Raw genomic sequence first — 13,054 nt, 5'->3', positions numbered from 1 at the left:
TTATGATGTATATTGATTGTTTTGATCAGTACCATTTAAGCGTCCCATATCATAAAGTGCTTGCTTAGAACATGTACATTCTAGGTATATGCTGGCTGGGTGCCAATGGTATCCTCCCATCTGCCCAGTGAGGTGGAGCTAATGCATCTTGGTGTAATGCATGCAAAAACTTTCCTACTTACTATACTTGCAGCAGAGCTGGGATTCAAGTCCAAGTTTGTCAGCCCTGTACCTGTGTTCCTCCCGTTCATGCTCTTCTGCCCCTCCTCAAAACAGCCCATCTAGGCACAGGACCACGTGTTTTAATGTTTTTTTATTTTTTTCCTACCACATTGACTAACAAAGCTTTGGCTAAACTTTTTTTTAAAAGTGGAAGAAGCCTCTGATGTATTAGGTTTTGCTTTGTCATTTGAGTTGATTTCAAGTTAATCAAGAAGAATTAGTGACTTTAATGACCAGTGAAGTAGCAAAGCAGAAAGAAAAATATATACATAATATTCTAATTTAGAAAATCCAGAATTGGTTTCATACAGAGAAGTACTTATTTTCATTTTATAAATTAATGGTTTAAAATTTTGGTAAAGCTCCTGTTAGACTTCTGGTGAAGTGAGGTATTTCTAAAAATAAAGTTGTATTGGGATCCTCAGCAGATCTCTCTAAAATTATTTCTTGTGCAGCCCCCATCACCAAATCCCCTCCCACCTTGCACCACCATTAGCCTCCCCGCCTAAATACTGAGATCCAAGCACAATAAAGAATGTTTTTATTGCAGTTCAGTATTCATAAGTAATGCAAAATAGCAAGAACTGGATATGTTTTAATTCACAGAAAAAAAGTTGACAGCATAGAAAGTGCTTTATATGTTGTATTGAAATATTTAAAATATGAAAGTTTTCAAAGAGAAGAACAAAAGCCCTTTGTTCATAAAATCCAACCAGCATGCTTTGCTTTCTTCATTTTTCTTTTTTGTGAAATGGATCAGAACATTTTTCCTAAGCCTGCCCTGGTCTTTCATGAGGTATGAAACAGAGTGAGCCCTTTCCAGGTGTTAGGCTAATAACAAAATATACTCGAATGAAGATGTATGTTTTTGTAATGTTTTAATAAACATAAGCATTTACGTCACACTCTGAAGTCTTACCAAGTTTTTCAGAGCTACAATAGTAGTATCATATGCATCAATGTGGGATTACTCAAACTGGCTATGTTGAGCTCACTCAGGCCTAACATGTTACAGGCTCTGGAGAATCTTAACATCTCAGTTACATGGTGAAAACTTAATGTCACACATCAAATTGACAATTATTTGAAAAATTGGGGTGTTTCTGTCCAATAGTGTTAACCCTATCTAGATTAGTATCTTCGTACCCTATTTTAAAAGAAAATGAACACACATTCACCGGTAACCCCCTCCACCTAATACATGCACATGTGCGTCCGTATGCATGTGTATGGACACACATGTATGTTCTATATATATCAGGGTGCTGATAAGTCAGAATACAAAGAGTTGATGACTTTAGAAAAATATGTCGTGATCTTTAAAAAATACTTTCTATAAACATTTTTAAAAATGCGATTGGATTTATAAAAACTTAATTTCCACAAAGCTCAGGCTTATCCGTTACATAAAGTGAAATGAAAAGCTTGGTATGCCTTTTTCTCAAAGGCAAGATAGATTTTTGAGATGCTCAAACTTGATTAAATCCAAGTCAGTAAGCCAGCAGGTTACCTGCTACAATGCTAAGCTTTTTGAACATTCTATTGTTGGTATTTGAGGGGTTTCAAAGCCCGTCTCATGAATTTTGGTTGGCTATATGGAGAATTAAGGCAGTACTTTTTACCCGTTCTCAAACCAGCTCTTATCAACACTCAAACCATATTATCAAAAATCTAAACATACTGAATCCTAAAAGCATTTCTGAATGATACACTAAAACAGACCAACAGCATTTTTACACTCAAAGCACACACAGGCTCACACCAAAGACATTTTATTTGATTTTTAAAATTTAAATTGATTGACTGCCTTTAAAGGGGCAGACATAATAGATAAAGCCTTCCCTACCATATACCCTCCTTCCCTCTCCATCAGCCTCTCATGAAGGCATATGCCACCCACACCCCCAAAACAGAAAAACACACCTACCCACTCCAGGGCAGGTTCTGTGCGTCTGTTACCCTCTCCTTCATGCACACGTGAGGGCAGACTCATTTTCTCAAAATGTCCCTTTGGAGGCAGGCACCTCCTTTCTCTGTTGAACAGTTAAGAATAAAGGATCAAACCACATGGAATGAATATTTTTAGATGTTACCTGAAAACTATAAAATGAGCTACTCCCAGGGCTTGCAGAGGATTCCTATCCTGTCTTCTCTGAGTCCCACTGCAGATGAGACTGGCAAATGGGATCCCAGTATAAGCTGCCATACAATTATATAGTCAATGTCTGTGACATGAGTTAGTTCGCGATCCTTTTTTCTTTTCTTTTTTTTTTTTAAAGATTTTATTTATTTATTTGACAGAGAAAGACACAGCGAGGGAGGGAACACAAGCAGGGGGAGTGGGAGACGGTGAAGCAGGCTTCCCCCGGAGCAGGGAGCCCGATGCGGGGCTCGATCCCAGGACCCTGGGATCATGACCCGAGCCGAAGGCAGACGCTTAATGACTGAGCCACCCAGGTGCCCCAAGTTTGCAATTATTTTCAAACATACTCTGTCTACCCATGAGGCAGAAATCACCCACTGTTATGTTGTGTAGGATTTTAGAAAGACAAAGGACTTCTCTATGTGGGACCCTTCCTGAAGACAGGGCTTTCCCATATTGCCTTAAAATAAGACTAACCAAGTCCCGGTATCTATCATTGTGGATTATGCCCATTTTGACAGGGAATTAAGAATGAATTTGAACCAGTGCTGAGAAACATAGGAAGCATATATTAATAGCTATTAAGGTCCAGAAAGAAGAACATAGAGACATACTTCAAGTAAAAAAGGTCAGGAAATTTTCCACCATATTAAATAAAGTAAAACATTCCAGCATATTTACATATAGATAAAACATTTTGAAATGTACTCTTACTTTCTCAGAGACATGCTAAAACAAAAACAAGATTTCCTTTCAGTAAGACTTAAGTGTTTTTTATGTACATGGTTAACAGAAAAGTTAAAAACAGCTCTGTTGGATACAGATAAATACTATTTTTGTACACTACTTTCAAATCTACCAACAACTAGGACATGGGTATCTACTATGTGTAAAGCATTTGTGGAAGAGGGGTGCTAAAGTAGATGCAATGAAGTATTTTATGACATTGTTTAAAATCCTTAAGCTCTGCTTCAGTGGCTGAAATGGTGCAGGCCCTTTTACAAAAGTTTCCACTAAAGCTGAGCTTCTACAGCTAAGTGCTCTTTCAGAAGGCAGGCTGTATCAGGATGCAGATGTATCTGATCTTGTATGTGGTGACTGCAAACGAGGTAACTGGATGCGATTCTGATTTCACTCTAGATCTACATTAAGTACTGATTAGAAAGGAGGGGTCTACTTTGAATTAAATTAGTAAAGTCACTGAGAAACCCAATAGTTAAAGCAAGCAAACTGTAGGGTTTGGCTGGAGCAGACCCATGCTAACGTAGTTCTTTCCTAGGATCTGACCACTTTCCTCCTGGCAATGTTTTCTTCATGAAAACTAAAACAAGAAGTCAATAAGAAAACATACTTTAAAAACTGACAGTTAGGGGCACCTGGGTGGCTCAGTTGGTTAAGTGTCACGATCCCGGGGTCCTGGGATCAAGCCCCGCATGGGGCTCCCTATTGAAGGCAGGAACCTGCTTCTCTTTTTCCCTCTGCTCTTCCCCCCAGCTTGTGCTCTCACTCTCTCTCTCAAATAAAATCTTTTTTTAAAAAAACCTGATTATTAGGAAATCTCAGCAGAGGAGGCTTTAGGCATACTTGTGCTTTGATTTGGAATAAAGTGGTAGTTGGAACTACAAGAGTAAGACCTTTTGATGACAAATTGGCTTAAAGTTCTCCCCCACTCCTTTTGAACAACTATAAAGTCCTTGAAATAGGCATTTTACTCACTTATAGGCTTAACTCTGGGTTTGATGAAGAATTAACTGATAACTCTTATGGACTTCCAAGGAAGATATTAAATTATACCTAGGAGTTACCTTTCTTAAATACATGGCTTTAAGGTTACTTTACTATTAGCAACAACAAAACTTCTGGTCACAGTTGTGACAATCTGAACACCAAAAAGAATAATTATAATGGACTGAAGAACATTAAAACTACAAAAATTCACGAGCCTATAATTACACGAAAAAAAGAGCTTTAAAAGAACCTAATTTGTCATCATCTGTTAAACCAACTCCTTACTTTGAAGTTGATAATTAAATTGAAAAAATAAAACATTTAACCTGCCTTTCCAGTAAGAGATGTATTTAAGGATGACAAAATAGCTCAAGTGGAGGAGGGATAGTTGTAGTTTACAAAGAAACATCAACTAATAAATGCTGAAGAAATGAGAGAAATGGAAAAAAAATCACAAATCTTAATAAAATTATTGACTTAGGCAAGGATGTTAAAACCCCTGGGTGAATGGCTAATGGGAAACTGGGCATTCATTCAATGCCAAAGGCATACCATATAGGTAACTCAGTAGTCACAAAGGAGAAAACATAACTGGGGGGTTAGGCTGTCCTGTTAATCCAGTGATCCACCTTAGCATCGTTCATTAATGGTAGGGCAACTAAATATTTGTTTTCTGATGTGATGAGCTTTGAAGCATGTGTCTCATCTATGATATATTCTAGCAAAAACAATGTTTTATTTCAATCCATGAAACTTTTAGATATAACTTCTAGATTACAGGCAGTTCAGGAAATAAAGGGATAAGAGAAATAATACCTTGAAAAAACAAAACGGGATTCTACAGGACAACTGCCCCCGTCCCTTTAAACAACTTAGTGTCATAAAAGGGACTGTGCTGGATTAAGATGGACTTAAGGGACTTGAAGAGACAGGACCAGTTGTAGCATTAGGTCACAGAATGGATACTAGTTTGGACAGACCAACTACAAATTTGAGGACGATGGGAAATTTGAAGTAGGTCTGAGGTGAAAGTATTCCGGAATGAGAAAGCAAGGATTATTGACTGAAAACAATGGATTACAGAACACTACGTTGAAAATGATCTTCCTTTGATTAAAAGATGAAAATACATATGAACAGAAAAAGATGTGGAAGGAAGTATATTAAAGTGTTAGTGATAATCTTTGAGTGGTAGCAAAATAATGTGTTTCTTTTCTTCTGTTTCTTCTAATTTTTCGATTGTTCTTTAATAATAAAAGGTTACTTTAAGAGAACTTCTAGAAAATTGTGGGTTTGCTCCTTCTGTTAGATAACTCTGGTTACAAAAATCCTGTAAATCAAGTACAAGAACAAGAGCCACTACCCACCTGGGGACAGCATTTCTGATTTGTAGGTAAAGTACTTAAAGGAAATAACTTCTTAAATGCTCGGCTTATAAAGGTAATACTAAAGAGTAACAGAAATGTCACTGCCCAAAAAATGAACTATTGGGACTTCATCAAGATAAAAAGCTTCTGCACAGCAAAGGAAATGGTCAACAAAACTAAAAGGCAACCTACAGAATGGGAGAAGATATTTGCAAATGACATATCAGATAAAGAGTTGGTATTTAAGATCGATAAAGAACTTCTCAAACTCAACACCCAAAAAACAAATAATCCAGTCAAGAAATGGGCAGAAGACATGAACAGACACTTCTCCAAAGAAGACATACAAATGGCTAACAGACGCATGAAAAAATGCTCCACATCACTTGTCATCAGGGCAATACAAATCAAAACCGCAATGAGATACCACCTCACACCAGTCAGAATGGCTAAAATGAACAAGACAGGGAACAACAAATGTTGGTGAGGATGTGGAGAAAGGGGAACCCTCTTACACTGTTGGTGGGAATGCAAGCTGGTACAGCCACTCTGGAAAACAGTAGGGAGGTTCTTCAAGATGTTAAAAATAGAGCTACCTTATGACTCAGGAATTGCACTACTGGGTATTTATCCCAAAGATGCAGATGTAGTGAAAAGAAAGGGCACATGCATCCCAATGTTCATAGCAGCAATGTCCACAATAGCTAAACTGTGGAAGGAGCTGAGATGCCCTTCAACAGATGAATGGATAAAGAAGATGTGGTTCATATATACAGTGGAATATTACTCAGCCATCAGAGAGGATGAATACCCACTATTTGCATCAACATGGATGGAACTGCAGGGTATTATGCTAAGTGAAATAAGTCAAGCAGAGAAAGATAATTATCATATGGTTGCACTCATATGTGGAACATAAGAAATAGCTCGGAGGACCACAGGGGAAGGGAGGGAAAATTAAATGGGAAGAAATCAGAGAGGGAGATAAACCACGACAGACTCTTAACTCTGGCGAAACAAGCTGAGGGTTGCAGAAGGTGAGGGGGGGGGGGGGATGGGGTAACTGGGTGATGGGCATTAAGGAGGGCATGTAATGTGATGAGCACAACTAGTGAATCACTGAACACTACATCAAAAACGAATGATGTACTATATGTTGGCTAATTGAATTTAAATTTAAAAAAGTCACTGCACAAGAAATGCAGGCAAGAGGACAGTCTATCTTTGAAATATTCAATAAAAAAAAAAACACAAGTGAGATACATCTTGCTATGTGTCATTCACTCTCCAAATCAAGCCTTGACTACTAGTATTGACCCTTAGGGAAAAAAAATCTAGTGTCTAGACTTAAACTGTGTAACAGTGAGTGAGTTCACTAGAGACGCATACCCCATCCCAGCTGAGTTCTTCATCTATGCTTCTGGAGTGGCATTGGGCTCTGAGTCCTCCCGGGGAGGGAGAGCTGAGGCGTCTTGCCCAACAAGCGCTTCCCGAAGCTGGCTGCCTAACACTGCATCGTGGATGCTGTGGAACAGCAGCTCCTTCAAGGCAGGATTTTCAAAAAATCGATTTTGAGTGAGGTCGTTTACAACTTGTGCTACAAAAGAAGAAAGGAAAATCAGTCCACACTCTGGGTATCAGTCTTGAACATTAAAAAAATTAGCACTCTTATATAGCTTAAATACTATAATGACAAAGTGTCACTTCAATCCCGTCCCCACAATGTCATACCCTAGTAGTAGTAGGAAACTATTTTCTGTTTTTTTTTAATTTCAACTTTTTAATTCAAGTTTTTGTTTAAATTCTAGATCCCATATATGGTAAACCTGGTTTCAGGAGTAGAATATAGTGATTCATCACTTACATATAACACCCAGTGCTCATCCCAACAAGTGCCCTCCTTAATGCCCATCACCCAATTACTCCATTACTCTGGATTTTGTTTGTACTTAATTTTTTTTTACCACTACATGATATTCTATTGTGTGGATGTACCCAATTTATTTAACTGGTCCCTTTTCTTTGACATTTTTTCCAGTCTTTTGTTTTATAGACAGTAACCAGTTTCTGCAACTGCTTATAGATGGTCAACCACGTATGTGTGTCATTTTGAGTATACGCAGCACGTTGCTGGACTTGCTGGGTTAAAGGGTAAAGTGCATTTGTAATTGGGAACGATAATGCCGCTCTGCCCTCCACTGAGGCTGTTCCATTTTGCATTCCCACCAGCAATGTTGGAGAGTCCCTGTTCTCTCACAGTGTGCCTACGGAGCCTGCTGTCAGACGTTTCTCCTTTTTGCCATCCTGGCAGGTGAAAAGCGATGCCTTTATGTAGATTCCATTTTCAGGCACTGTTTCAACCAAAATTTGTTATAAAGCAAAAATAGCAGGCGTTGTCATGGAAAAACCTAAATGATTGTATAGAACTATGTTTAGGGCTGCCATTAAATAATTACTAAAAAATGTACCAGCTCAGAACAATGGTTTATAAGCTCCTTCCCTCAAAGTCCAGGTCAGGAGGCCTGCCACAATAGCCCAGGGACAGGGGTGCCTGTGAGTGACTAATTTCAAAGCTAGCTTCAGAGTGATTTTCAGAAGAATGATTTTCATTTTTTCCCTTCCCTTCCTGAATAATTTTCATTTCTGCCAGAAACTAAAATTAAGGGAAAATATTTCCAAACTTTTAAAAAGTTATTAAAAAAGAAAGAAACGAAACCAAAATGTTAAAACTTCTCCCCATTCTAGAAGTGTACTCACCGCTGCATCCTGCTAAATACACATAAATACCGACATCTCCATATTCTTTTACAATCTGTAATAATGTTGAAATAAAGTTTAGTTTCTCTCGACTCTGGGCCCAAGGCAAGTCTCTTTCTACCAGTATCTATTTAGTGACACAAGAGGCTAGTGCATTTACCTGAGCTACTTCACTTCAATAATTATGCATTTTGAACTAATTGCTTAAAACTAATTTGTATTTCTCTTAATTTTTATATGGACAGTGATAATGAGGCCATCAAAGAATTCCTGTTGAATTTTGGGTTATGGTACTGATTGGTAAAAGAATCTTCTCCTTGTAGAACTATACCCTGAAATATTCACAAAGAGGCAATGGCTGGGATGTGCTTTCGGGTCAGAGAAGGGGACGGCGGGAAGGCAGACGGTGGATGACACAGGACTGCCCACAGGCTGATGAGCTGTTACAGTGGGGCGGTGCTTACACAGGGATTCATTACACTGTGCTCTTTACTCTGGTACGGTTTTGAAGTTTTCCACAATCAAAAGTTGAAAAAAAAAAAAACACCAAAAAAAGGGAGAATTTTAAGAGTTGAGAAGGGGACCCTAGTTCAACTCTTTGATTTTACTGATGGCACAGAGCTATGAAACGACTCATAAGATGATGCTTACCCCAGCCAGGGTTTTCACGCCAACAGAGTCAATAAAGTTGACTTGCGTAAAGTCCAGAATGACGGTGTGGATGTTATCCCCCGGGGGCATAAATCTTTGCAGTTCCTCAGGGACTGTGCTCTTGATGACTATCGGGGGATATTTTACTTCATCATCTTCTTCTTCAGGCTTCGTGGCATCTTCTCCATCTACTTCTGCATCCTGTCAATGGGTAAACCAAACCAGAAGCCTATGAACAGCGCACATGTTGGTTCTGAGAAAGATTTTTTTTTCTTAAAGATTTTATTTATTTATTTGAGAGAGAGTGAGAGAGAGAGAGCGAGCATGAGCAGGGGGAGGGTCAGAGGGAGAAGCAGGCTCCCCGCTGAGCAGGGAGCCCAACACAGGGCTCAATCCCAAGACCCCGGGATCATGACTTGAGCCGAAGGCAGATGCTTGACAACTGAGCCACCCAGGCGCCCCTGAGAAAGATTTATAAGGGAAAATTAGTTCCCATACTCTCAAACTACTGACTCCACCAGACTCTTCTAAAATATCTGCCATATCCCCACCTTGTAATGTGACAGAAAAAGGATGTGTTCATAATATTCAGTTTTAGCTCAGTTTCTTTTCTTCTTCCTCTTGTTTTTGTCCAATAAAATCCACTCTCCTTAGTCATCATATCCAATTTCTCCTCACTTCTAAAACCATTCCGTTAACTTCAGCACGGCCACAAGTTACCATAAGCTTGAACAGCAAAATCCAGCCTGAGGTTTTTTTGTTTTGGTTTTTCACTATCAGCTGAATGAATCTATGACAAAGTACCCATGGTACAAGTACAATTTATTAAGGTACTACTGTGTGATCTTTATTTTTTTCTTTTAAACAATGTTTTCTGGGGCTCATATCCCTAATTTTTTCAGAAGCATTCTCATAACTGACCTTATCATGTATCTTTAATATATAAAGGATACTTCGACTGTTTCTAAGCTTTCCTATTTTAGGGGCTTCCTGCTGTGTTAAGACTTCAATCATGCATGAAGGTGGGGGGCGGTGCGGAGGCTCTTCAGCTACAGTGAAGAGACGACTCACCACTTTGACAACGGTTGCGTTGGCCACATTTGCATTTCCAACTTCCTTAGCATACTTCTTCATGGCCTTTCTTCTTGCTCCCATTATGAATGCTGGGTTCACTCCAGTCTTTATAGAAGAGCAATACACGCAAAATCACTTCTTGGCACCCAGAAACCCACCCAAATGCAGTAAATCTTCCAATCTCCCCCATTGGACTGTTTTCAATACCAAGTTATCACCCCACCTCTTGCTCTACCCTCAGGCACCCTGAGCTGAGTTACTCCCTCATTAAAGGAACGGGAGTAACTCTTCTTATTCTTATGTGCATTCAGCAGGATGCAGCAGTGAATACACTAAAGTATCAGAGAGAATATTTAAAGGAGTATTTTTCAAATGTACTCTCAGATTCTTATATTTAAGAGACTCTGTGGGTTGATTGGCAGGTTTTCTTATAAACTGGGCGGTGTGGATCCAGTTTTAATCATGACCAAAGGAACCCACATGATCTGAAGAGTGAGACACCTAAAATTATTTTTTCACTCTTTCTTAAAAATCTTTTGAAAAGGTAATATGTGCACATGAGAAAAGCGAATGACTAGTGGTGTGAGTGGTGCTGGTTGCACAACAATGTGGACGTACTTCATTCATCTGCTGAATGGTAAATTTACTGAAAATGATAAATTTTATGTATTTTACCAAGGGGGAGAAAATGAAATAGTATAAAAGGTATATCAAGACATTAAGTGTCCCTCACATTCCCGTCAATCCACAGGTCCCCTCAAAAATCATCAATTTCTTGTGACTCACCTTTCTTTTCAAAGCACTGCTATACAAGTCGCTATTTGCATAATAAATTGGGGCATTTATTTGGAATATTTTTATTCCAGGAATTTCTTTCACCTGAGAAATAAAATGTTAGTGAATTTAACACATGAAAATATTTCAGAGTCCAAACTGCACCCGCCTCCCTCCTCAAACCTGAAAATCAACGCAGAAGTCACTAAAGGCCCTCCTATGGTGTTTAGATAAAATTCTGTCACTCTAGCCTACCAACTAGTGCCCTGGAGGAAGGAGGTCTGAGAAGAAAGCATTTAATATGCACATCTTCACATTTCTTTTAAAAGTCTTTGTTTCATATTCACCATAAAACACAAAGAAGGAACCGAAAACTTACAAACAGAGATAAGAAAACGGATAGGGAGGGGAGGCTGCCCCTCAGACCATGAAGAACAGGCAGATGGAGTGAAGAGAGGTTATGTTGGTTGGTTCCTGGAATGCAGGCAGGAGCTGAAACAGACCCAAGTTCCACAGAGTGAATGTTTTACCCAGAAGCCTTAAGGAACTTTAGAATGCAGTTTGGAAGTGACAAACCCAGCACATAATTCTATAGAAGGAGGAAAAATGAACAATCCTAATACAAGTCTCATTTCCCAGTACTTACAGTGAATCTGAGAATTGCTTCCCAAACATAAGGCAAATCAAAGAGACTAAGCTAATTTTTTTTTTTTTGAGAAAAATTCGTGTGTGTGTGTGTGTGTGTGTGTGTGTGTGTGTTCCAATAAAACTTTATTTAGGGGGGCACCCAGGTGGCTCAGGCAGTTAAGTGTCTGACTCCTTTTTTTTTTTTAATTAACATATAATGTATTATTTGTTTCAGGGGTACAGGTCTGTGATTCATCAGTCTTACAAGACGAAGCTAATTTTAAAAGGTTTTGTACAAGTCTTCCAGATGCCCCCTCAGGATATTCAAAATCAAGGGAATTTGAAGGCATAAAATCACGCAAGTACAAACCATCCTCTCAGTTTCAGTATTTGGTAAATATATACTTTAATTCCAGGAATATCTATTTATCCCTATTGAAGAAAGGGGAAAAGTAAATATTAGGAGGTTGAGTGATTAATGTAAAGTATAAACTCTAAAAGTGAATACAGACAGTAAATTCTAGTTCAGGCTTCTCATTCTGACTGCAACACCTCCCTCCTTTTCAGCCCCACTTTTTGTCCTGTGTAAAAAAGGTAGTCAGCTGATCCCATGACAAACTTACAACCATTTATTATTTATTTATTTTTAAAAGATTTTATTTATTTGATAGAGACACAGCGAGAGAGGGAACACAAGCAGGGGGAGAGGGAGAAGCAGGCTTCCCGCGGAGCAGGGAGCCCGATGCGGGGCTCGATCCCAGGACCCTGGGACCATGACCTGAGCCGAAGGCAGACGCTTAATGACTGAGCCACCCAGGCGCCCCTATTTTTTTATTTTTTAAAAGATTTTATTTATTTGGCTTACCACCATTTAAAATGAGAAAAAAGTCCTACCTCTTCATATGCATCTATATCGATATACACATCTGTGTCAGGAAGCTGTCCAAGGACTTTGTAGCTGGGACTAAAGACAGAGGGACAGGGTGTTAAAATACCATTGTTTTGAGGCCCAGTATGTGATTTAAACAGGAGGTTTTGCGTGTTTACGTATGGACTTGCTAGTGAATTCAGGAATACGTGATCCTTATAGGGAACATTTGCAGAGGCCTTCACATGGATCACATTCCCAGGGCCATTCCTGGCACATGCCCACACCCTGTCCCAAACATACATGACTCACACATCCACATACTCTTCATGCATGCACACACACATGCATGCACACACATGCACACCACATAACCTAGTCAGGACAAAAGACTCAGGCATTTAAAAATGGGGGCAAAAGTGAATGTTGCGGAGTTCAAGCCATGCCAAGGAATGTGTAATTCTAATTCTCATCCACTCAATAGAACTGTCTTCCTACTCTTATTCAAAAGCAGGGGAGGAGATTTTCTTTTGGTTTCTAGTAAGAGGCTCTGACTCCTGGGGGTGGTAGTCAACTGAAGGTGTGGGAAGAAAACAAACAACAAAAATCTTATTAGCATAGAAGTTTTCTTAAGTTTGGTTTGAATAGATTTTATTTTATTATTATTTTTAAAGATTTTATTTATTTATTTGACAGAGAGAGACACAGCGAGAGAGGGAACACAAGCAGGGGGAGTGGGAGAGGGAGAAGCAGGCTTTCGGCTGAGCAGGGAGCCCGATGCGGGGCTCGATCCCAGGACCGTGGGACCACGGCCTGAGCCGAAGGCAGACGCTTAATGACTGA

The 13,054-nt window shown here is 39.2% G+C and overlaps 1 protein-coding gene across 1 annotated transcript in view; it reads right to left on the bottom strand.

The window, feature by feature from the left end:
• Nucleotides 1-1,652: 1,652 nt before the first annotated feature.
• SLC26A5 (solute carrier family 26 member 5) overlaps nucleotides 1,653-13,054 on the bottom strand; it is a 58,240-nt gene continuing 46,838 nt past the window's right edge. Inside the window, exons 15-21 of the mRNA XM_025873242.2 lie at nucleotides 12,238-12,307; nucleotides 10,729-10,821; nucleotides 9,940-10,047; nucleotides 8,869-9,069; nucleotides 8,218-8,272; nucleotides 6,850-7,057; nucleotides 1,653-2,255 (exon numbers count right to left, since the gene is read on the bottom strand). Coding sequence (XP_025729027.1) covers nucleotides 6,873-7,057; nucleotides 8,218-8,272; nucleotides 8,869-9,069; nucleotides 9,940-10,047; nucleotides 10,729-10,821; nucleotides 12,238-12,307 — 712 coding nt within the window. The 3' untranslated portion in view covers nucleotides 1,653-2,255; nucleotides 6,850-6,872. The remainder of the gene's footprint in view (nucleotides 2,256-6,849; nucleotides 7,058-8,217; nucleotides 8,273-8,868; nucleotides 9,070-9,939; nucleotides 10,048-10,728; nucleotides 10,822-12,237; nucleotides 12,308-13,054) is intronic.

The sequence above is a fragment of the Callorhinus ursinus genome, unplaced genomic scaffold (genome assembly GCF_003265705.2).
Source record: "Callorhinus ursinus isolate GAN/ISIS: 27379988/994484 unplaced genomic scaffold, GSC_fseal_2.0 scaffold12, whole genome shotgun sequence".
Classification (NCBI taxonomy): Eukaryota; Metazoa; Chordata; class Mammalia; order Carnivora; family Otariidae; genus Callorhinus; species Callorhinus ursinus.
This window is presented reverse-complemented; position numbering and strand designations above follow the sequence as displayed.